At 40.6% G+C, this 25,355-nt stretch overlaps 1 protein-coding gene across 11 annotated transcripts in view; it reads left to right on the top strand.

Moving 5' to 3' along the window:
- The window catches only part of LOC135516327 (adhesion G protein-coupled receptor L3-like), a 318,499-nt gene that overhangs the window by 153,768 nt on the left and 139,376 nt on the right, over positions 1–25,355 (top strand). For 8 of the 11 annotated variants that reach the window (XM_064940524.1, XM_064940521.1, XM_064940523.1 and 5 more), the window contains 2 exons: positions 3,919–3,934; positions 10,686–11,494. In XM_064940524.1, the coding sequence (XP_064796596.1) occupies positions 3,919–3,934; positions 10,686–11,494 (825 nt within the window). The remainder of the gene's footprint in view (positions 1–3,918; positions 3,935–10,685; positions 11,495–25,355) is intronic. The other 3 variants (XM_064940528.1, XM_064940527.1, XM_064940520.1) reach the window with 1 other exon arrangement.

Below are 25,355 nucleotides of genomic sequence, written 5' to 3'. Positions count from 1 at the left end.
ACACATGACACTATGTCTACCATATATATTTACAGGAATAACAACGAGGAATCTATTTCTGGGTTAATTGTATACGACCCCTGCTTCAGCAGATAGCAGGAAAGACCTTGCTGTTTGTGCCCTTGGCCAAATATGAAAATAGACAATGAATATATCTACTCTAGTGCAGCAGAGGCTGTGTTTGGCCTAGAAGCCATTTTACATTCACTCCACTGTGCCGGAAGGTCATACGTTGTATCGTTGAAGACTTCTGCTCCTGTTCTACGTCGAAGCTGTTGTCGATCCAACGCTAGTAGGGTTCATAGGGGTTAGTTCTCTTCTTGACCAAGATAAATGTACTGCTAAAAGTTGTTGAAGTGACATTTCTGTATGACACTCTCTCTGAACTGTCTAAATGCATTGCTATCCATGGCATATCAGTCTGATTTGGAGAGGATATATCCATAAACCATTCTGCTTTGAGAAGATCGCTTGGCTCTGCCAGTCCACTTAGTACACTCTGTTTTACATTGTCTTCTGTTTCTTTCCCTCTGCACTTATCGTGGAGAGCGGGAGGAAGAGAGAGTGGAGTGCATTTTAATGACTCGATGACAACCATGACCAAAATCGTATTAAGGTCACAATGGGGTAGGCGCCTTTTCATATGAATCAAGTCACCCGTCTCTCCATATCCCCTCCTTCATTCCATTCTTTTATCTTAGTGCCACTGAATTTAGATATTCCGGCTACGTCGCTAGTATCCCAACCACGCTGCCGCTAGATAAATAATCTCAAACAGCCCGAGAAATTTCATGTTTGACCTTGGGGACGTACACAGAAGATTCCGTCCTGACGAGCGATGACAGGAAACATGGGTAACGTGTATCCACGGGCGTGGCTGCGTATTGCGACGAGGATCCCCGGCGTGTCCCGCTGCTACTTGGTCGCCCGTCGCTTCGCCATCCCGCCATCTCTTAAAGCGCTAATGGGCTTTGTTATAGACCGTTACCCTACCTCGCAACCGCTAGCGATCACTCAAACAAATACAGTAACACCCTGCCTTTATGTTGTGTGGTAGCTCATGGTCTGGTGGAAGATTAGAGTTTAATGTGAGAGGTTGACATTGTCTGTTTGCCTAGATTCAGTTTGTAATGTGTGTTGTTAAATGATAATTGTTTGAGATCAACTACATTGCTGTCAGACTGCATAGGATCACTGATCTGGAAATCACCTTGCACCCCAAACTACTCATTTTCGATGGAGATTCTCCGTTGAGCATGCTGGAACATCTGGGGAAACAAGCCCTCAATAATCAAGATGAGTTCTCGCCTTTGCTCCGACTGATTCCCTCAAACACGCTGTGTTTGTGTTCTGTGTGCTCGTCCATTCCCAGTTTCAAGCTGTGGTCATCATTGATATACTGTAGCTGAAATCTGGCTGAATTGATCATTCCTAACGCTTCGTGAAGATCAAGACGAAACAACAAGGGATCAGAATATATTGAGTTGCCATATCAACGGTGCGTGGTCAGGCATAGTATGAGTCTTTTTGAAAACAGAATGAAATCTTCTCTCTCAATCGCGCCCCCCTCTCTCTTCCCCTTTTGTTCTTGTTCTTCAATGTATCTCTGTGCCTTTCTCTCTTCCTCAATATCCAGTTTTGACTCACTTTCTTTCTTTCTGTGCTTCACTCTCTTCCTCTCCTTCCCTCTCTCCGTTTTTATTAATTTATTTCTGACTCTCTGTGCCTCACTCTCATCTCTCCCCCTTTCATTTCCCTCACTCTGTGCCCCGCCCCCTCTCTCTCTTCCCCTCAGTTTTGAGGAGGAACTGCCCTGCTAACTGGGGTTAATTTGGTTTTATTAGATCTAGCATTAGGGGAGGGGAGCAGTCCCATGGGGGCAGATGCCTGTCCTGCCGTTAACCCCACCAGGGAACCAGCCCCTTGTAGACTAGAACCTTATGGAGTATTTCTTTAAGTTAATTTATTTAACCTTTATTTAACTTGGCAGGTCAGTTAAGAACACATTCTTATTTACAGTGACGGCCTACCAAAAGGCCTCCTGCGGGGATGGGGGCTGGGATTAAAAATAAATTAAATAAAAAATATAGGACAAAACACACATCACAACAAGAGAACCACACCACTACACAAAGAAAGACTTAAGACAACAACATAGCATGGCAGCAACACATGAAAACACAGCATGGTAGCAACACAACATAGCAGAAGCACAACATGGAAGCAGCACAAAACAGGGTACAAAAATTGTTGGGCACAGACAACAGCACAAAGGGCAAGAAAGTAGAGACAAGAATACATCACGCAAACCAGCCACAACTGTCAGTAATAGTATTCATGATTGAGTCTTTGAATGAAGAGATTGAGATAAAACTGTCCAGTTTGAGTGTTGTGTTGCAGCTCGTTCCAGTGGCTAGCTGCAGCGAACTGAAAAGACGAGCGACCCAGGGATGTGTGTGCTTTGGGGACCTTTAGCAGATTGTGACTGGCAGAACGGGTGTAGTATGTGGAGGATGACGGCTGCAGTAGATATCTCAGATAGGGGGGAGTGAGGCCTAAGAGGGTGTAGGGTGAAGTTGCCCCTAAAGTTTACTTTCTTACTTTTATTTTCACAGAAACGGTGCACGTTAATCAACATTTTGGAAAATGTCGGTTTTAGCCAGCCAGCTCATTTTCAACCGCAGTCCCTTATTACACTCATTAATGTTTAAAGTTAGAATTGGAGGAGGAGAAGCTGATCCAAGATCTTTACCTCGTGGAAACTTTGAAGCACAGACCACAGGGACTTACATCAAATACATGTCTAGTTAATCATGTCGTTTTTAAGTGCAACAATTGCTGCAATCATTTAGCTACATACGGTATTTATATTACATTTAGACTTGCTTGCTCGTCTTCGACCAGCAAACAAGCCCTTCTATTCCAGCATACACTGACTAGAGGCATCTACAACAATGATTATTGAATAAAGTTCATATTCAAACCGTACAGTAATATTACACTTAGTCTCACTGGACAGGCTTTGTCACACACGGCTGGCGAACAGGGCTTACATGCCACTACGTTAAAGTCCTGCCACTCCTCACCAGAAGACCATACAATTAGCGTATACAATGAGGAGGTTGAATAGCAGCATGAATCCATACGTAACACAAGTGAATCATACAAAACCATAGCCATTGTTGGTCTGTCTGTCGGGCTTCCCTAGCATAGATAGGCACAGGTTTGCAGTTGTTTGCTGTCGTTATGATTGATTCAACAATTACTCGTGATGGTTGTCGACAGTTTCGCATCTGCAAAGGGAATTTGCCATATGAACAAATGATTTCATTTGCGTCCCTTCTCTCCTGCTAGCACTATAATGTAGGTGGCCATATGTTGTTAATTGTTATAGCCTTATCAACCCACAGGTGATAAATCACCAGTTATCAATTTAAAGAAAATGTGTTTTTGTTCTTCCAATCTGCACATGATGCACTCGTGTTCCCTCTTGTGTGACTCCTGAACGAGCGTTCAGCCAGACTGAAGGAGTCTACATGGAATGCAACCGTATGTTCTGCCGTTTTTAATGAACGCCTCTGGAGTTAACTTCTGGACAAGTCATTTAGCGTTTTTTTTCTCTCTCTCCCTCCCTCCTACTTGGAGTTCTCATCGCTTCAAAGCCGTGTTCACACTTCTAAAGATATTACTTAATCTCACTTTTCTCCCACAGGCTGTGTGTGACGAGTGACACATTTCCTTCCCCAGAGATATGTTATTGAATGTTTGGTCACAACTACTCTGCTACTAACTAACCTCATGATCCACTGTGCTATTGTTCCAATGTGTTTGACCTGCTGAGGTAAACTTGCCAATTATTGCATCATTAATCTATTCTGTATCTCTCTCTCTTTTTTTCTCTCCTCATGCCTAAAATAGAAGTGGAACAAAAAGGTAACTAAATGCCCACTCCTTTATTTCACCTAGAGTTCACTGGGATTCATGCTTTGCTTGGTGATGGGGGTTGCCATAGCAGCTTTTCTCTTGTGTTATCCATCTGATTTTTAATGACCTTCTCATGTTTGCTAATTTAATCTATCTACTGGTAGTGATAACCATGTCTGTAATGTTCTTTCTCATAAAAAAGGTGGGGTCCAACATCAAGTAATATCGTTGGTGATGGAAATTGTGGTCTCCATTTTTTTTTTACATGTAAAAGGCGCTAGTGTCAATCAATCTAGACTAAAACACTGCTAACACTTGAAAGGAAACTTGTAGAATACAGAACCTATGATGAAATTCTATGAAGTTCACGCAAAGCAAAGATTTTTTTCAATAGTACATATACAAGTCATATTTTAATGTTTAGAATTGTTTGGATAGTGTTTTGACAATATCACTGCATTTACATTGTCAAAATGTCCCTTAACATAGTAAAACAGATGCCTATCTTTCTACCGTAATACACTTCACATGCACCCCACTCCATATCTTTCATTCACTATCTTTATATATCCAGAACATTCTATTTCCGAGGTAATTGAAAGTTATTTTGTTCATGTTATTCAGCAGCAGCATATTAAAAACCAAATGTGTGGACACCAATCAATAGCCTCGCTCAATAAACTGTCAGAATTTCAGATTATAGGCCTAACATGCTGTAACCTTCAGTGACTCCCAGTCAATATGGCAGAATGTACTAAGACACCCATACGTTAATATATTTGATAGTACATGATAGTCTACTACTGTACCTGAGCCCAAGACCCGGTTTAGTGGACGTAGTTGTTGTTTTTATGTTTTGGCCCTGGCCCTTGAGAAATCAAGTCATGTTTAAGTTCAGGGAGCACCGATAGAACCAATATCCACATCAACATTTTGACACTCGCATAAAATGTCTTTGGCTAAAATGTTATGTTGAGCTATAACCTTTTCACAACCTGGCCTCAGAGCATTTCATATTAGTATGTATACTACCAGTCAAAAGTTTTAGAACATCTACTCATTCAAGGTTTTTTCTTTATTTTTTACTATTTTCTACATTGTACAATAATAGTGAAGACCTGAAAACTATGAAATGACACATATGGAATCATGTAGTGTCCAAAAAAGTGTGGAAAGTGTGGAAACAAATCAAAATGTTTTTGATATTCTTCAAATTGCCACCCTTTGCCTTGATGACAGCTTTGCACACTTTTGGAATTCTCTCAACCAGCTTCATGAGGATGCCTCCTGGAATGCATTTCAATTAACAGGTGTGCCTTGTAAAATTTGAGCAGTTGTGTTTTGACAAGGTAGGTGGGGGGTATATAGAAGATTGCCCTATTTGGTAAAAGACCAAGTAAAAGACCAGTCCATCATTACATTGAGACACGAAGGTCAGTCAATCCAGAACATTTCAAGAACTTTGAAAATGCAGTCGCCAAAACCATCAAGTGCTATGATGAAACTGGCTCTCATGAGGACCGCCACAAGAATGGAAGACCCCAACTACTCAGAGGAGTCCTTCATGGTCAAATTGCTTCAAAGAAACCACAACTAAAGGACACCAATAAGAAGAGACATGCTTTGGCAGAGAAACATGATCAATGGAAATTAGACCATTGGAAGTGGAAGTTATGTGCTTTGGTCTGGATTCTAAATTGGTGATTTTTGGTTCCAACCACTATGTATTTGTGAGGCGCGGTGTGCATGAATGGATGATCTCTGCATGTGTATTTCCCACCGTAAAGCATGGAGGAGTAGGTGTTATGGTGTGGGGGTGCTTTACTGGTGACACTGTCTGTGATTTAGAATTCAAGGCACACTCAACCAATGGGCTACCACAGCATTCAGCAGCAATACACCATCCCATCTGATTTGGGCTTAGTGGCATGTCATTTGTTTTTCAACAGGACAATGACACAACAAACCTCCAGGCTGTGTAAGGGTGTAAGGGCTATTTTACCAAGAAGGAGAGTGATGGTGCTGCATCAGATGACCGGGCCTCCACAATCCCCGACCTCAACCAAATTGAGATGGTTTTGGATGAGTCGGACCACAGAGTGAAGGAAAAGCAGTCAACAAGTGCTCAGCATGTGTGGAAACTCCTTCAATACTGTTGGGAAAGCAATTCCAGGTGAAGCTGGTTGAGAGAATGCCAAGAGTGTGCCAAGCTGTCATCAAGGCAAAGGGTGGCTACTTTGAAGAATCTCAAATATAAAATATATTTTGATTTGTTTAACACATTTTTTTGGTTACTACATGATTCCATATGTGTTATTTCATAGTTTTGATGTCTTCACTACTATTCTACAACGTAGAAAATATAAAAAATATAGAAAAAGATTAGAATGTTTTAACATTTTGGACCGGTAGAGTACGTAAATCCGAGACACTCAATTTAGTATGATATTTTATGTTTGGTATGGTTACATAAGTCCAATGGTTACTTAAGGCAAAAACTATTGAAAGTAGGCTGGTTGCGAGTTCAAATCTCATCACGGACAATTTTAGCTAATTAGCAACTGTTCAACTGCTTACTACTTTATATCTGTTTTAAAACAATTTAGCATGTTAGCTAACCCTTCCCCGAACCATAACCCTTTTAACTAACTCTTCCCCTAACCCTAAACTTAACCCTTTAACCAAACTCCTAAACGTAACCCTAACCCAGCTAACATTAGCGAGCTAGCTCGATTTCGTAATATATCACACGTTTAGCAAATTCGTAACATATTGTGCGTTTTGCAAAAACATATAATATGAAATGGGTTATGGACATCCACAAATTAATACATGCCATACGAAACGTAACATATCATAGTAAATTGAGTGCCTCGTATTTCCATACAGAATAATATGAAATGCTCTGAGACCAGGTTATGTTTTAACCATAGAATTATACTGAACAAAAATATAAACACAACATGTGTAGTGTTGGTCCCATGTTTCATGAGCTGAAATAAAATATCCCAGAAGTATTCCATACGCACAAAAAGCTTATTTTTCACAAATGTGTTTACATTCCTGTTTGTGAGCATTTCTCTTTTGCCAAGATATTCCATCCACCTAACAAGTGTGGCATACCAAGAAGCTGATTAAACAGCCAGGTCATTACACAGGTGCACCTTGTGCTGGGGACAATTAAACAGCCACTCTAAAATGTGCTGTTTTTTGTCACACAACACAATGCCACAGATGTCTCAAGTTTTTAGGGAGCGTGCAATTGGCATGTTGACTGAAGGAATGTCCACCAGAGCTGTTGCCAGAAAATGTAATGTTAATTTCTCTACCATAAGCTGCCTCCATCATTGTTTTAGAGAATTTGGCAGTACGTCCAACCAAACTCACAAACGCAGACCACATGTAACCACGCCAGCCTAGGACTTCCACATCTGGCTCTCAAGTGGTTGGGCCTATGCCTCCCAAGCCCACCCATGTCTGCACCCCTGTCCAGTCATGTAAAATCCATATACAAGGCCTGAATGAATATCTCAATTGATGGGTTTCCTTATATGAACTGTAACTCAGTAAAATCGTAGAAATTGTTGCATGTTGCGTTTATTTTTGTTCAGTATACATATAGGATCATATAGGCTTCATAAGATCTCTGTGGTTTCAGCTGCTGTCTACCAGCTATGCTATGTAGTACCCTAGTTTAACCACTGAATCAGTCATTTGCAGTTGTTCACAGTAGAGTTCCCGCTAAATAGCTAGATGATGCAAATGTCGGTAATTGAAGTAAAGAGGAGCATATCTGACCAATGAACGCTTGTAATTATCACCAATTATCATTGTTAAGTCATGTTTTCTCTCACCGCCACTTGTTAATTCCTTGTTTCCTTTCTAATAACCTTCACTGTCACTTACCTCCTTGTCTGGGGTGTTGGGATCCATTTCTAACGGCCTCCTCAAAAGCTCTATGTACGTCCCAAATGACATCCTCCTCCCTATATAGTGCATTACTTTCAACCAGAGCTTACATTTGGATCAGTGTGTGATATGGGACGCAACCAGCCCAGTTTCTGTCCTGTCAGTAGAGGAATACCGACCGACGGCACATTAGATTTCGAAAGCCTTCTTAAACCGTAGAGACCCTCTTAGCATTTTTTGTGCTTGTCTTGATGCGTGCCAAGGGAGGCGTGCTGTCGACGGCTGGAACCACCATATATTATTCACATGCAAGTAGATAACATGTTTAATCTTAAGAGGTTACAGAGGAGTATGGCTTGTTTTTCTTCTCCGAGCACACTGCTTTCACCTCCGCCCAAATCCCCGGGAAGAACCTGTCACCGACTGTGTCCGCTTCCTCGCCCGTCAGAATCATTGAAGCTTTCGCACACGTTCTGTTTTTGTTATTGTTCGTGTACCGCACCCTGAATCTTAGCCTCACCACTTCCACCCAAGTTGGTTATCTTAATGCTTTGTTGCTTTTGTCTAGCGCTTGACACCAGCGCTGCTCTTAGAATCAGTATCACATGCTATGGTCAAATCACTCTTTTTAAAAGTATAGACCTTAATCTCTTATCTCTACTTTTAACAGTATCTGTGTGTTTTGTTGCATGTTAAATGGAATAAGATTATATATGTTATCATATAAATGGTATTAGAGGGTTTTAGAGAGAATAAGTAAATCTTCAACACTCTAAAAAATATAAATTCAAGAGACACTGTCATTGCTCCCCTTTAGATAAACCTGTGTTTTGTTGTAGTCCGAATAAATTATGTGCTCTGTGTATTACATTCGTATGAGTAGGATTTAAATTCAAATGTAATCTTTTTATCAAGATGGCCAACATGAAATTTACTCAGTCAGCGGTCCAGGATTAATCGATCTTGAAACAGAATCACCTTCGGCAAGGGATGCACACTATCGACTCATACGCTGCATCGCTTCATAAGATTTGAGTACAAACCAGTTAGGGTATAATTAGTTTAGAACGCAGATGCATTTTAAATCATAATGTCACAGATCGAAGATATCTCCAGCGTCCGAAGTAATGAAAAAAATATTCTCATGTATTAATATTGATAGTCATTGTTGTGTTCCCGGGCCCCAGCTGCCAATAATTATGCTTGCACTATTTATCAAAATCTTTTAATGTTTTGTTGTTGTATTAGACGTCCATATTAATGTTATTCCTTAACCACTGATAGCTCGGAGGAGATGGGATGGATGCAATAAGTGGATGGAATGTATTGCTTTTTGTATTACATTGATTTTGGCACTAATTACATGCCTTTTGTAATTATGTGGATAGCTGGTGTAATGAGAAATCATTGTGTGTGTATGTACATGTGTATGTTGCAAAATTATATTAGCCTCAAACTTTGTTTTATGTATTTAATCAACATTGACAGCTACAGTGAGCTCCATGTATTGGGATAGTGACAAAATGTTGCTGTTTTGGCTCTGGACTTTGGCTGTGATTTTAAATGATAAAATGACTGAGGTTAAAGTGAGCTTTAATTTGAGGATTTTACAGCACTTTTTTTTTACATAATCACCCCAATTTTAGGGGACTAAAGGCATTGGGAAAAAACTTGTGTATTAAAGCTGTAAAACTTAAGTAATTGGTCCCATATTCATAGCATGCATGACTACATTAAGCTTGTGACTTTAAAAACTTGCTGGATGCATTTTCTGCTTTGGTTGTGTTTCAGATCATTTTGTGCCCAATAGAAATGAATGGTAAATAATGTAGTGTTATTTTGTTGTCACTTTGTACTTGTCACGTTGTGAATAAGAATAGAATATGTTTCCACTTATGTCTACATTAATGTGGATGCTACCATGAGTGCAGATAATCCTGAATGAATCGTGAATTTTAATCAGTGGCATAAGTATTATTCACGATTCATTCATATCCGTAACCATGGTAGCGTCCACATTAATGTAGTAGTATTTCCAATACAAGTGACTCCAAAATGACACAATACATTATTTAGCATTTGCTTCTAATGGGCACAAAATGATATGAAATGCAACCAAAACAAACAGCAAATGCATCCAACAAGTTTGTAGAGTCACAAGCTTGATGTAATTATTGCGTACTAGGAACATGGAACCAAATACTAAACTTTTGACTAATAAATAAATACATTTGTCCCGAGACTTTTGGTCCCCTAAAATGAAGGGACTATGTACAAGAGTTGCTGTAATGGTTCACCCGATATGGATGAACATGCCCTCAAATGTTATTTTATTAAGAAAATATATATATATTTAACCTTAATTTAACTAGGCAAGTCAGTTAAGAACAAATTCTTATTTACAATGATGGCCTAGGAACAGTGGGTTAACTGCCTTGTTCAGGAGCAGAACAACAGATTCTTACCTTGTGAGCTCAGGGATTCGATTTAGCAAACTTTCGATTCCTGGCCCAAAGCTCTAACCACTAGGCTACCTGCCAATGACAGTCTGTACTTTAACCTAATAGTCATTGTATCATTTCAAATCCAAAGTGCTGGAGTACATAGCCAAAACCAACAACAAATGTGTCACTGCTCCAAAAGTAGCTCACTTTATTTTATCAGTTCTATTTGTTATTGAACATTCATAAAGCAATACAAGGTATTAAAGCTAACGCATTGTAAACTTTGTTAATGTCTTGATCATTTAAGTCGAGGTGATTTCCTTCTTTGTCCTTCTAGTTGCAGTAGTCCAATACTGATGTCCCATTCATGCCAAAGTAACTCTCTGCATTGTCTTTCCTCCATTTTGGCTCCTCAGTATTCCTGTGCCCCGGCTTGCTGCGAGGGGTGTACCAGAGCGAACACCTCTTTGAGTCGGACCACCAATCCGGTGCCTGGTGTAAAGACCCCCTCCAGGCCTCCGACAAGATCTACTACATGCCCTGGACGCCATACCGCACGGACACGCTGACCGAGTACTCCTCCAAAGAGGACTTCATCGCCGGGCGACCCACAACCACATACAAACTACCGCACCGTGTCGACGGCACAGGCTTTGTAGTATACGACGGCGCTCTGTTCTTCAACAAGGAGCGCACGCGCAACATCGTCAAGTTTGACCTGCGCACGCGCATCAAGAGCGGCGAGGCCATCATCGCCAACGCCAACTACCACGACACCTCACCGTACCGCTGGGGCGGCAAGTCGGACATCGATCTCGCTGTAGACGAGAACGGCCTGTGGGTCATCTACGCCACGGAGCAAAACAACGGGCGCATCGTCATCAGCCAGCTCAACCCCTACACCCTCCGCGTGGAAGGAACCTGGGACACCGCCTATGACAAGCGATCGGCCTCCAACTCCTTCATGATCTGCGGGATTCTCTACGTGGTGAAGTCGGTATATGAAGACGACGACAACGAGGCAACAGGGAACAAGATTGACTATATCTACAACACGGAGCTGAGTAAAGATGGCTTCCTGGACATCCCCTTCCCCAACTCGTACCAGTACATTGCCGCCGTGGATTACAACCCGCGGGACAACCTCCTGTACGTGTGGAACAATTACCACGTGGTCAAGTACTCGCTGGACTTTGGTGCCTTGGACGGTAGACCAGGTACGTCCACATATTCTTATTTTTTTCGCTCTCCTGTTTCATGTCTTTCACTAGCTTGTTGGTAATTCAGAGAGATGTTGGTATCTTTGGTAGACGTTATTAGTGCTTGCAAGTCGTTTTGATGTCAGGAGAAGAGAAAAGGAGGTTGTTGAGGCTACAGTGTGTGGATAGAAGACATGGTTTGTTAACCTTTTCTCAAAGGTCTTTACTCTAAGTCAGTGAAACACTGTTCGGGATGTGTCCATTTTAGCACATTTCAGTGTTGTGATAAGTGTAATTGAATACAAATGGCTTCACTTTCATACTCATGGCATATGAGTGTCAGTTGTCATGTTCCTAGCTTGTTTGACATTATGATTGGTGGGATTTATTAATTGGAGAGTAAAGAGCAGAGTAAATGAAGTGGAAGTATGTATATTGTTACACGTTAGTACTATTGCGAGTGTATGTGTTGGTGATAATTAGCTATGGAATATGACACCTCAATGTGTCATTCTCCTTTTGCCATTTAATTAAACCCCTTGAATGAGAGGAAAAAAACAAGCAAACCACACACCAGCTGTGGGAAAATGTAATAACTGCAGTCACATTGTTGTTTTACAAGACATTTGAACTGTCTGAGAAAAATAGGATTTGCGTTCAAAAAACTAAATCATTTGTTCGCGGTCACGTGATTGGTTAGTTATTTTTTTCTCACGGGGATTGTATTTCTGGGTAGTTGTTATCCCTAGTTTCTGCTGTTTATTAGATATGACATTACTTTCTATATAATTCTGACAGAAGGTTAATAGAACTACAAGAGTTGTTTGTTTACCTTTTTAGTCTGTTCTCAACGTTTGTCTGTCTCTCTCTCTCTTACGGTATCTGTCACCTTTGTAAAGACAGATGACTGCTCTCTTTAAACTTGCCATAACTCTTTTTAAGAAAAAGTAAAAATTCTTCCCTCCGATGCTCCTTCTTTAAAAGTAGTCATCAAGCCTCCCCAACATTGTTTTGACATGCCAAGGTAATTCTTTGCGCTGGCTCATTAACAGCCTGGTCTGAAGTGTCACATGTTATTTGGCTGTGATGTCTTTATCATCCTCACTGGTGGAAATCAAATCAAATGACATTTTATTTGTCACGTGTCGAATACAACAGGTGTAGTAGACCTTACAGTGAAATGCTTACTTACAAGCCCTTAACCAACAATGCAGTTTTAAGAAAAATAAGTTTATCAAGTTTAAAAAAATAAATATATACATAATAATTAAAGCAGTAAAATAGCAGCAAGGCTATATACAGGGGGTACCGGTGTGGGGGCACAAGTTAATTGAGGTAATATGTACATGTAGGTCACCTGCAGTCTTTAAATGAAATGACTTTTTCCCAAGAATCTCAGCTGAAATGCATATCGGCAATTCAACAGTCTGTTGCTGAGACTCCGATGTTTCACTTTAAAATATATGTCAAACAAAAACCAATGATTGACGTTTTTGCATGCACAACATTGTCAAGTTTGGCCTGCGCGTCAAGAGTGGGGAGACCACGTACAAACTACCTCACCGCGTTGTAGTATACGATGGCGCACTGTTCTTCAACAAGGAGCGCAAGCGCAACATCGTCACGTTCGACCTGCGCACGTGCATCAAGAGCGGACGAGGCCATCAACGCCAACTACCACAAAACCTCTCCGCACCGCTGGGGCGGCAAGTCGGACATCGATCTCAGATCTCAACGTAGACGAGAACGGCCTGTGGGTCAACTACGCAACGGAGCCAAACAATGGGCGCATCATCAGCCAGCTCCACCCCTACACCCTCCGCGTAGATGGAACCTGGGAAACCACTTATGACAAGCCCTCGGCGTCCAACTCCTTCATGATCTGCGGGAAAGGCAGCGGAGTTCTGTTATGTGACTTCACGTATGCCTGACCCTAGAGGTTTCACTTCCCATAACCCATAGGGGCTACACAAACCGTCATTCTGTTAGCAAATTTTCTTCAAGTAAATGTTTTTTTTGTTCTGTGGAAATGGTTAAAAGTAGTCTTTGTGCACGTTGCTGTATGGTTTAACTTTGCAATCATTTTGTTTTTGTTTGGCATACATTTCAAAGGGAAAGTCTTTGTTTTCGCATCACTCTGTTACTGTGGAATTGCCTATATCCAACCTAGTCTAGACATCAAAGACAGCAGAGTTCTGTTATGTGATTTGACTTATGCCTGACCCTAGAGGTTTCACTTCACACAACCATAGGGTTTACACATAGGCGGTACACATAATTGCTTCCCCTGTTGTTGCTTAAAGGAAAAATCCACCCTCATTCATTTAATTTACAGTGTTAAATAACACTGTGAGTACAATATTTTTTGTGAACAAATGTTTCATTTTGGCGTTATAGTAAAGTTGGTAGCAACATGGAATATCATTGTGGAAATCTGTTGCAGATCAAGTTTATTACAAAATCCACAATGCAGCTCTCGCTATGGGCTTGCTGTCTAGCGAGCAAACGTAGCTACACATAGTAATACATATCAGCATGGGAAGCAGCTAGTTAGTGCAGTTTGTTAAGGCAATTTTTTTTAACATCAATTTAGGAGTCTACAATCTCACCATGTTCAACCTGCAGATCAATGTTCTTCACAGAGTGGAGTTTGACGTTTGCAACGGCAGATATACTTTTGAGGCAATGGTAAACGTTGCCCATCCTACATCAATGCATTGGGTGCCAACGCAAACACGCAACATTAGCACAAATGTGAAATTATAAAAAAAATGTTTTACAAAACCTTTCCAAGATGTGAGATAATTAACTTGCTATCTGTAATATCGTATAGCTTTGGAATCGTGACATACTTACAAGTTACGTTACGTACTTACAAGAAAAATGGGCACGTTTCTTAACATATACACTGAACTGCATTGTTGGTTAAGGGCTTGTAAGTAAGTATTTCACGGTAAGGCGTTGTGTTCGGCACATGTGACACATAGAATTTGATTTGAATGATTTGACTTTGAGAAGGGATTGCATGACGATTAGCTTAGCAACCGCGTGACGTAGCATAACAACGTGAACGCGATTGGTCTACAGTCTGCTGGGTTGGGCATTATCTGTTACTTCATTCATTGGATTGCTTAATGCTACTTCATTCATTGGATTCCTATCTCCTTTATATAATATAACATGCAAGGGCACCATGCGATGCACCCTGGACTAAAGAGGCAGACAAATAAGAAAAATGTGCTAGACCATATGATTAATGGCTCATTCGAGAGGAGACATCCTCCCGAATTATGACATCAGCCAGTATTGAAATCTGATATGTATGATAAACATTTTTGCCATCGAGAAGACGTATTTCTATTAACTTCCAGTCTAGTGAGAACGACTTTATCACTGTGCTATGTCATACTGGCCGGATTTCTGCCTGCGTGAACGTCAATAACTCCGATACACATGAAAACAAGTAATGACCCAGGGAATCGATATAACATCACTCAGAGTTGGACAAAAATAAAATACAATTCAAAACGGGGGAACCTTTCCTTTTAAGCAAAAACAACACTTGTTAGCCGCTTGCCTTATTAAATGACAGTGTATCAAGCAATGCTTTTACATGCATTTGGGAGGCAAGCTGCATAACATTACCTAGTGACGCTCTGCCAACTTTGGTTTCACTCCTCCCCACACATACACAAACACCCCCCTCTCCCCCTCTCTCTCTCATAGAGTAATGAACCTTTCAGTCTCCAGGGAGTATCAGTTCAGTATCCCAAGGTGCGGACTGGGCTGACCTCCAAACGAGCGAGCAAGGAGGCTGCTGACAGAGGATAGGAAGGTAGAGGGGGGAAAGAGAGCGACGGACACAGTTGATAAATCCAGTTAACTGATAGATAAAGTAGATGGATGAAGTGTCCGAGACAAACGGCGCCAGATAAAGAGACTGATCTGGAGTGAATGACGCGCGATAGATGGGTCAATATGTAAATTGACGTGCATTATTTGGTTCCGAGATGGGATTTTTGATGTATTTGGTGCAAGGAGTGTGGTCATCATCAAATTGATCCGTATGGATTCATGTTATAAGTTGATATTATGCGTTAGCCATCATCACACTTCAGCTACTGCATCTCAAATGGATTCAGTTCATTTGCAGTAAAAACTACAGGACTGGGACTTTCCATGAAATGCCTTGCTACAGCTGTTGCGCAACACAATTGACCAGTCAACCTCACCTGTACCTTACTGCAGCGAATACATACACATGAGGGTGACATACATACATACGCACAGGATATGCTCTCTCCCTGACCAGAACACTGATGACGTAATCACAGGGAGCTAACACCACAGGCGAGGTGATGTTGCATAAGATTCCCACCACACAGGCTCTGTACCACCTCTACCCCGCCTCCCAAACCCCCATAGGCACGCGACGCATGAGCTGCTGTGGCGATGGAGCATGGGAAATGGAGCAGGGGAGTCATGTCAATGTCCACAGCTGGGTCTTAGCTCAGCACGCCATGCCACGCGGCTATGGGCACAGGTGTTTTGCATGGGATTCTGGGAATGAATTTTTGGAATGCTGTTTGGTTTTCCCTCTTGTAGTGGGTTTGATTTGCGGAGGTGGTTGGGAGCATAGTCATATATGATGAATTGTGATGCATACACTAGGTGTGCATTGTTTCTGATTGGTTGGTGGATGAAACTAAATATGATGGGACGGCAGGTAGCCTAGTGGTTAGAGCGTTGGACTAGTAACAGAAAGGTTGCAAGATTGAATCCCTGAGCTGACGAGGTGAAAATCTGTCGTTCTGCCCCAGAACAAGGCAGTTAATCCACTGTCCCTAGGCCATCATTGAAAATAAGAAATAACGAAATAAGATGACGAGAACAGCTGTGGCTACTGTATATATGCTGTATGACTGATGTTTATTCCATCAAATGTTGTGGAAATAGTACAAATATATTGCAGAAATGTTGCTGCTAGACAGGCACGAGGGGGTGTGGTATACGGCCAATATACAACGGCTATGAGCTGTTCTTATGCGCAACGCGGAGTGCCTGGATACAGCCTTTAGGTGTGCTATATTGGCCATATTCCACAAACCCCTGAGGTGCCTTATTGCTATAATAAACTGGTTACCAACGTAATTAGAACAGTAAAAATGTTTTGTCATACCCGTGGTATATGGTCTGATATACCATGGCTTTCAGCCAATCAGCATTCAGGGTTCGAACCACCCAGTTTATAATTGCTCTTGGAGAACCGATACCTCAATCTATCCAGAGAACAGATCGAGGATAGATGACGCATCCAAAACTACTCCATTCAAACCATGTGTTTTACTTGAATTTGATTGAAAAATGAAATGCAAACCCTCCCAACATTAAAAGCCCACATCTCCTTGCCCTCACCTGGCATTTTCTTTCAATAAAATTTGAGAACGAGCGAGCGCAAATAAAATGAATGAAAACAGTCTTCTTTACAAAGGGGCATGCAATTTTTGGGGGGGAAAATTGCCAATAAATAAGGAAATATGAAAGTGGAAGAAAGAGGGAGGCCTGTTTTTATGTCTCTGACAGTTTTATGTTATAAGCCCACTCCACCAAGCAAAATACAAATCTGAGGGAGAAGAGTTGGGGGGGGGGGGCAGACAAGAATGAACAATATACTGTAATATGGGAACACTTAAATGTTCATGTGAATCTATTTCTCATGGATACATGTAGGTTTGATATAGCAGACTTGCCATTAATAGTAAACATACAGTGAACGATCTAAAGATAATGAAAGAGGAAAACAAGAGTCCGTATGAATTCAGCTAATACTAATCTGCCACAGTGAGCAGAGGAGGAGAAAGTCCACAAACCTACTTAGTGCAGGCAGTCACTTGAGAGAATTTACCCTGCCTTAGGCTCAGACACCTGCTACTGGTGCCTGCTTGGTGTGTGTGGGTGTGTGTGGGTGGGTGGCAGGGGGAGGTGTATGTGTGTGTGAGCGAGTGAGCGAGAGCACATACAGTGCCTTCAGAAAGTACTCACACCCCTTGACTTTTTCCTCATTTTGTTGTTTTACAGCCTGAATTTAAAATAGATTAAATTGATGTTTTTGTGTCACTGGCTCACACACAACGCCCCATATAATGTCAAAGTGGAATTATGTTTTTAGAAATGTTTACTAATTAATAAAGCATGAAAAGCTGAAATGTCTTGAGTCAATAAGTATTCAACCCCTTTGTAATGGCAAGCCTAAATATGTTTAGGTGTAAAAATGTGCTTAACAGGTCACATAATAAGTTGCATGGACTCACTCTGTGTAAAATAATAGTATTGTCTGTAAGGTCGAGCAGTGAATTTCAAACACAGATTCAACCACAAAGACCAGGTAGGTTTTTCAATGCCTCGCAAAGAATGGCACCTATGTGTAGATGGGTAAATATAAAAAGCAGACATTGAGTAATATCCCTTTAAGCATGGTGAAGTTATTAATTACACTTTGGATGGTGTATCAATACACCCAGTCACCACTACAAAGATTCATTTTTCCTTCCTAACTCAGTTGCGGGAGAGGAAGGAAACCGCTCACGGATTTCACCATGAGGCCAATGGTAACTTTAAAACAGTTACTGCAGCACAGCTTGCATGGTGCCGCAGAATTTTATGGCACGTTATTTAAGTGTCAACCACTTGTACCGTTAGTGCTAGTTTGACCACCAGAGGGCATATTTGAGAAGAATTTGATAGCCTTCAATTGTGGCTGTACTAGATAAATTATAACCCTTTTTTGTAAGAACATAGTATATGGGACTGATTTCAAGAAATGTTGCTTAATTAATTTGATTAATATCATGGTGTTTCTATTCCAAGAAAAACCCTCTGGATTTCCGTTAGGATGTAACGGAAAATATGGCACTGTACAACGTGACGGTCGGGAGTAGGCTACAGTACTGGGCTATTTAGCGAAATAATCCCTGTGTCGTGCGGGCATGCAGGAGACCGGGGTTCAATTCCCCAACTGGAAGGAAGGAGTAGGCCGTCCTTGTAAATTTGTTCTTAACTGACTTGCCAAGTTAAATAAAGGTTACACTAACAGCATAACATTTCTACATCCTAATTGTATAACTGTAGTATAACCAATACCTAAATGGAGATTCAGTGAAAATAAAAATCTAATGGGCCAGTCACCATGCTTGTCTCAGAGCAGCGCGAAAGGGTGCTAAAATAGTTGTAGGCTATTGCTTCAAATCCTATTGCTTCTAACTTCAAGATGCTCTTTAAATAAATAAGACCTACACCACTTTTAACAGCACATTACACAACACTAGTGAGACTCATGCCGCCAATGGTAGGCCTACAGTATATCGAAAAATATTACGTGACTCTCCGCCAATAATTACAAATAGAGGATTGGAGGATTCTAAATGAAAACCAAAAACCACCTCATCGGTCCCTGTGGCGGCCGGCACGGGTATCGAACCTGAATCTGTAGCAACTCATTTTGCACTGAGGGAGCTCCCATCCACAAAGTATCAAAACATAGAGAGGTGTTGGTAAAGGTATATTGTCATGCTAATAGCCCATAGTGTCCAGGTTAGGATAACCAAAATATTTCTTTATTAAATACTATCAGAAAGAATGTTGCCACTTATTTATTTTGATCCAAAGCCATGAATGAGTCACTCAGCTTTATGTACAGTTGAAGTCAGAAATTTACATACACCTTAGCCAAATACATTTAAACTCAGTTTTTAACAATTCCTGACATTTAATCCTAGTAAACATTCCCTGGTTTAGGTCAGTTAGGATCACCACTTTATTTTAAGAATGTGAAATGTCAGAATTATAGTAGTAGATTTATTTCAGCTTTTATTTATTTCATCACATTCCCAGTGGGTCAGAAGTTTACATACACTCAATTAGTATTTGGTAGTATTGCCTTTAAATTGTTTAACTTGGGTCATATGTTTCGGGTAGCCTTCCATAAGCTTTCCACAATAAGTTGGGTGAATTTTGGCCCATTCCTCCTGACAGAGCTGGTGTAACTGAGTCTGGTTTGTAGGCCTCCTTGCTTGCTCACGCTTTTTCAATTCAGTCCACACATTTTCTATAGAATTGAGATCAAGGCTTTGTGATGGCCACTCCAATACTTTGACTTTGTTGTCCTTAAGCCATTTTACCACAACTTTGGAAGTATGCTTGGGTTTTTTGTCAATTTGGAAGACCATTTGCGACCAAGCTTTAACGTCCAGACTGATGTCTTGAGATGTTGCTTCAATATATCCGCATAATTTTCCATCCACATGATGTCATCTATTTTGTGAAGTGCACCAGTCCCTCCTGCAGCAAGGCACCCCCACAACATGATGCTGTCACCCCCGTGCTTCACGGTTGGGATGGTGTTCTTCGTCTTGCAAGCATCCCCCTTTTTCCTCCAAACATAACGATGGCCATTATGGCCAAACAGTTCTATTTCTTTTTCATCAGACCAGAGGACATTTCTCCAAAAGTACGATCTTTGTCCCCATGTGCAGTTGCAAACCGTAGTCTGACTTTTTTATGGCGGTTTTGGAGCAGTGGCTTCTTCCTTGCTGAGCGGCCTTTCAGGTTATGTTGATATTGGACTCGTTTTACTGTGGATATAGATACTTTTGTACCTGTTTCCTCCAGCATCTTCATAAGGTCCTTTGCTGTTGTTCTGGGATTGATTTGCACTTTTCGCACCAAAGTACGTTCATCTCTAAAAGACAGAACGCGTATCCTTCCTGAGCGGTATGATGGCTGCGTGGCCTCATGGTGTTTATACTTGCGTACTATTGTTTGTACAGATGAGCATGGTACCTTCAGCTGTTTGGAAATTGCTTCCAAGGATGAACCAGAATTGTGGAGGTTCACAGGTTTTTTTGTATTTTTTTTTACTGAGGTCTTGGCTGATTTCTTTTGATTTTCCCTTGATGTCAAGCAAAGAGGCACTGAGTTTGAAGGTAGGCCTTGAAATACATCCACAGGTACACCTCCAATTGACTCAAATGATGTCACTAGCCTATCAGAAGCTTCGAAAGCCATGACATTATTTTCTGGAATTTTACTGTTTAAATGCACAGTCAACTTAGTGTATGTAAACTTGTGACCCACCGGAATTGTGATACAGTGAATAATAAGTGAAATAATCTGTCACAAAATGTCTTGTCATGCACAAAGTAGATTTGCCAACATGCCTAAACTATGGTCTGTTAAACAAGATATTTGTGGAGTGTTTGGAAAACAAGTTTTTATGACTCCAACCTAAGTTTATGTAATCTTCTGACTTCAACTGTAGGTGCCGGGCTATATGACTGCCATCAACTTGATAATATATAACGATATTTTGGAGGTATTTAGTTAAATAGAAAATGAAAGTGAGTGACTGTAATCTGAAGATAGTCCAAAATAATATTTGTAAATGACAAAACATTTATTTCTGTTTTTAGAGGGAGAGAAATTCTAGGCCAGTTGTGTTCCGCCCATAAGGCCAAAATATAGCCCTGCCAATAGCCATAATGGCGCTGTACAACGTGTCCGTTTGTGTTTGAAAGAGTATTTTCTAGTAAGCAACCATTTGTTTACCTTCATTAGACAACTTTGTTCCAATATTTCTATAATTCAGTGATATTTATTCCCGTAGTAATTTGTTATGGAGCCATAACTAAATAAACATTGGCATTTGAAAGAGTATTTTAATCATTATTTTATTAACGAAAACATAGAGGCTGATGAAGAAATACAGTACTGTACAGTAAATGCTTTCACATTTGGATAATAAAGAACTTTTGAAGATATAAGCCACCTGCATTTATTTTTTAGGCTATAGCAGAGCAGCATAATGGTCCGGATGGCCATTGCTTGCCTGGTGAGCAGATGGTCAAGTTCTGTTGTCAGAAGAGGAATGGAAATGTCGGGGTGAACAGACAACCTGATGAACCCGCCAAGTATGTTGACACTGCCTGTTCTAGGTGGAGTTCCAGAGCTCACAGGTGTGCCTGGCATGGATTACTTGCCCTTTTCAATTCGTCATTTTCCGACCTGTCTCTCCGCCAATGCCGCCTGTCTCTGGACCAATGCGTCAGCTGTCGCCTGCATCTCTGCCCTCCGATAATGTTTCTCTTTCTGCTGGTCTGCCTTCAATGACTCAATCTCGGTCTTCAAAGTTTGAATCTGATCCATGTGCACCTTCATCAGATGAGCAGAATGGTACCGCCCTGAGCCCCATCGATTACAGTGTCTTAGACAGTTTGTCACAGTGTCTTAGACAGTTGCGCCACCCAGGCACTGTACAACGTGACCGGTCGGGAGTGGGCTACAGTACTACAGTAAGAGCAAAATAATTATAATTAAAACCTTAGTGTAATGACAGTTTTAGTAAGTAATACTGAATTCGTGCACAATTATCAGTTTCTATTTAGGTGTATGTCGCCCATTCATTGTCAATCAGAGACAGAGAAGGACCCAAAAGCATAATCAGTGCTCTAACTCCCCCTCGCGCTGGTCTGGAGCAATGAAGTAGTGACGCAAGGTACTGTACTAAACCACAAATTACCTCTAAGTCCCAAAGCATAATCGCAAAAATTTGTGGCGCAACCACTGTAATACTGGAAAAAAAACGTGGCAATGCAATTCACTTTTGTCCTGAATACAAAGTGTTATGTTTGGGGCATACCCAATACAACACATTACTGAGTACCACACTCCATATTTTCAAGCATAGTGGTGGCTGCATCATGTTATGTGTATGCTTGTAGTTGTTAAGGACAAGGGAGTTTTTCAGGATAAAACAAAAACAGGATGGAGCACAGGCAAAATCCTAGAGAAAACATGGTTGTCTGCTTTCCACCAAACACTGGGAGAGTAATTCACCTTTCAGCAGGTCAATAACCTAAAACACAAGGCCAAATATACACTGGAGTTGCTTACGATGATGACATTGAATGTTCATGTGTGGTCTAGTCACAGTTTTTTGACTTAAATTGGCTTGAAAATGGCCATCTAGCAATGATCAACAACCAACTTGACAGGGCTTGAAGAATTTTTTAAAGAATAATGTCATGTGCAAATATTGTAAAATCCAGGTGTGCAATGCTCCTAGAGACTTACCCAGAAACTCTCACAGCTGTAATCTCTGCCAAAGATGATTATAACATGTATTGACTAAGGGCTATGAATACTTATGTGAATGAGATATTTCTATATTTCATTTTTAATAAATGTACTAACATTTCTAAAAACATGTTTTCAATTTGTCATTATGGGGTATTGTGTGTGTGTGTGTATATGGGTAAGAAAAAAGGCTGTAACACAACAACATGTGGAATAAGTCAAGGGGGTATGAATACTTTCTAAATGCACTGTAGCCATGTGCTAACGTTTCCCATTTTTGCATGTGCATGTGCAGATATGGGTAACGTAATGCAACAACGCATAATAATTGTCCTTGTGCCTCTTGAAGATTTTGACAGCCCATCATCACATTTATTATCCCTGTGACCCATTTTGCAGCGTAGATGGAAATTGTTGCAGAGATGAAAATATGCCGCATGCATTCCTAGGGGGATCCACATTATGCTATACCATGTTATAGAGTTATAACAGGTCTACTGTAGATGTAACGTATTCATTAACACAGACCACAAACTTACTGGATTCTACAAAATAATTACATTAGCTACAGTAAGACACATTAGTTCTGAATGTATAAAATGCCCATTTCAAATGACTTCCAGACCAGACATTTATCAAGGTGTTTTAAAAGGACATGTTTAGTTAGGACGTTGACATTTTGGTCATTTAGCAGGCGCTTTTTGTTGATGGTTGGCTGGAATTATATCTCTAAATTAATATGTCTCTCTATAGTCGGTGACAACCAGTCGCATTTGACTGGTTTGTTGGTACACTGCAACAACATTTGATCTCTGGATATGTCCGTGTTGCCAACCTCAGTCATTCTTCTGTCAACTCAGGCCATCTGCGGAGGATGGGCACGGGAGGCGGCACAGAAGGCGTTGTCCCTCCACTGTCTGGCGTGCCTGCTGTAATCTTGCCACCTGTTGCCATCTGGCCAGGGCAGAGTAGCAGCATGTGCCAGAGGGTGCCTAAGACATGGGCATCGACCTTCATACTGAGGCTGGCATGTTTTGGGCATGGCCTGCCAGTCTTGGCCTTGTCAATAGTAACAGAGAGCTTCTTAATTGAATAAGAATGGCTAACTGGTAGATGCAGACTGACAGAGCTGCTGTTACTGGGGTTTGGAAGCTGCTGTTACTAGACTATAGCACTCCTGATGAAGTTTGCTAATGTTTTCCCTATGCCTGATTTATTGGAACGCATTCATGGATGCATTGCCTTATCTTCTTCCAATGCTCAGCTGCTGTTTCAGAAGCATTTTATTGGAAACGGCCATTTGCATGCTGTATAATGCCCCTCTGATGTTGGCGGCTTAGCGAAATGTCTTACCTGCTTATTACAGCCTACATGTTTATTACAGCCAACATGCTTATTACAGCCTAGATGCTTATTACAGCCTAGATGCTTATTACAGCCTAGATGCTTATTACAGCCTAGATGTTTATTACAGCCTACATGTTTATTACAGCCTAGATGTTTATTACAGCCTAGATGTTTATTACAGCCTACATGTTTATTACAGCCTACATGTTTATTACAGCCTACATGTTTATTACAGCCTACTTGTTTATTACAGCCTAGATGTTTATTACAGCCTAGATGTTTATTACAGCCTAGATGTTTATTACAGCCTAGATGTTTATTACAGCCTACATGTTTATTACAGCCTACATGTTTATTACAGCCTACATGTTTATTACAGCCTAGATGTTTATTACAGCCTAGATGTTTATTACAGCCTAGATGCTTATTACAGCCTAGATGCTTATTACAGCCTAGATGTTTATTACAGCCTAGATGTTTATTACAGCCTACATGTTTATTACAGCCTAGATGTTTATTACAGCCTACATGTTTATTACAGCCTACATGTTTATTACAGCCTAGATGTTTATTACAGCCTAGATGTTTATTACAGCCTACATGTTTATTACAGCCTACATGTTTATTACAGCCTAGATGTTTATTACAGCCTAGATGTTTATTACAGCCTTGTTTATTACAGCCTAGATGTTTATTACAGCCTACATGTTTATTACAGCCTAGATGTTTATTACAGCCTACATGTTTATTACAGCCTACATGTTTATTACAGCCTAGATGTTTATTACATGATGTTTATTACAGCCTACATGTTTATTACAGCCTACATGTTTATTACAGCCTACATGTTTATTACAGCCTACATGTTTATTACAGCCTAGATGTTTATTACAGCCTACATGTTTATTACAGCCTACATGTTTATTACAGCCTACATGTTTATTACAGCCTACATGCTTATTACAGCCTACATGTTTATTACAGCCTACATGTTTATTACAGCCTACATGTTTATTACAGCCTAGATGCTTATTACAGCCTAGATGTTTATTACAGCCTAGATGCTTATTACAGCCTAGATGTTTATTACAGCCTAGATGTTTATTACAGCCTACATGTTTATTACAGCCTACATGTTTATTACAGCCTACATGTTTATTACAGCCTAGATGTTTATTACAGCCTACATGTTTATTACAGCCTACATGTTTATTACAGCCTTGTTTATTACAGCCTACATGTTTATTACAGCCTACATGTTTATTACAGCCTACATGTTTATTACAGCCTACATGTTTATTACAGCCTACATGTTTATTACAGCCTACATGTTTATTACAGCCTACATGTTTATTACAGCCTACATGTTTATTACAGCCTAGATGCTTATTACAGCCTTATT

This window comes from Oncorhynchus masou, chromosome 27 (assembly GCF_036934945.1).
Source record: "Oncorhynchus masou masou isolate Uvic2021 chromosome 27, UVic_Omas_1.1, whole genome shotgun sequence".
NCBI classification, from domain to species: domain Eukaryota; kingdom Metazoa; phylum Chordata; class Actinopteri; order Salmoniformes; family Salmonidae; genus Oncorhynchus; species Oncorhynchus masou.
Note: the sequence above shows the minus strand (reverse complement) of the source record. Positions and strands in the feature narration are given on the sequence as shown.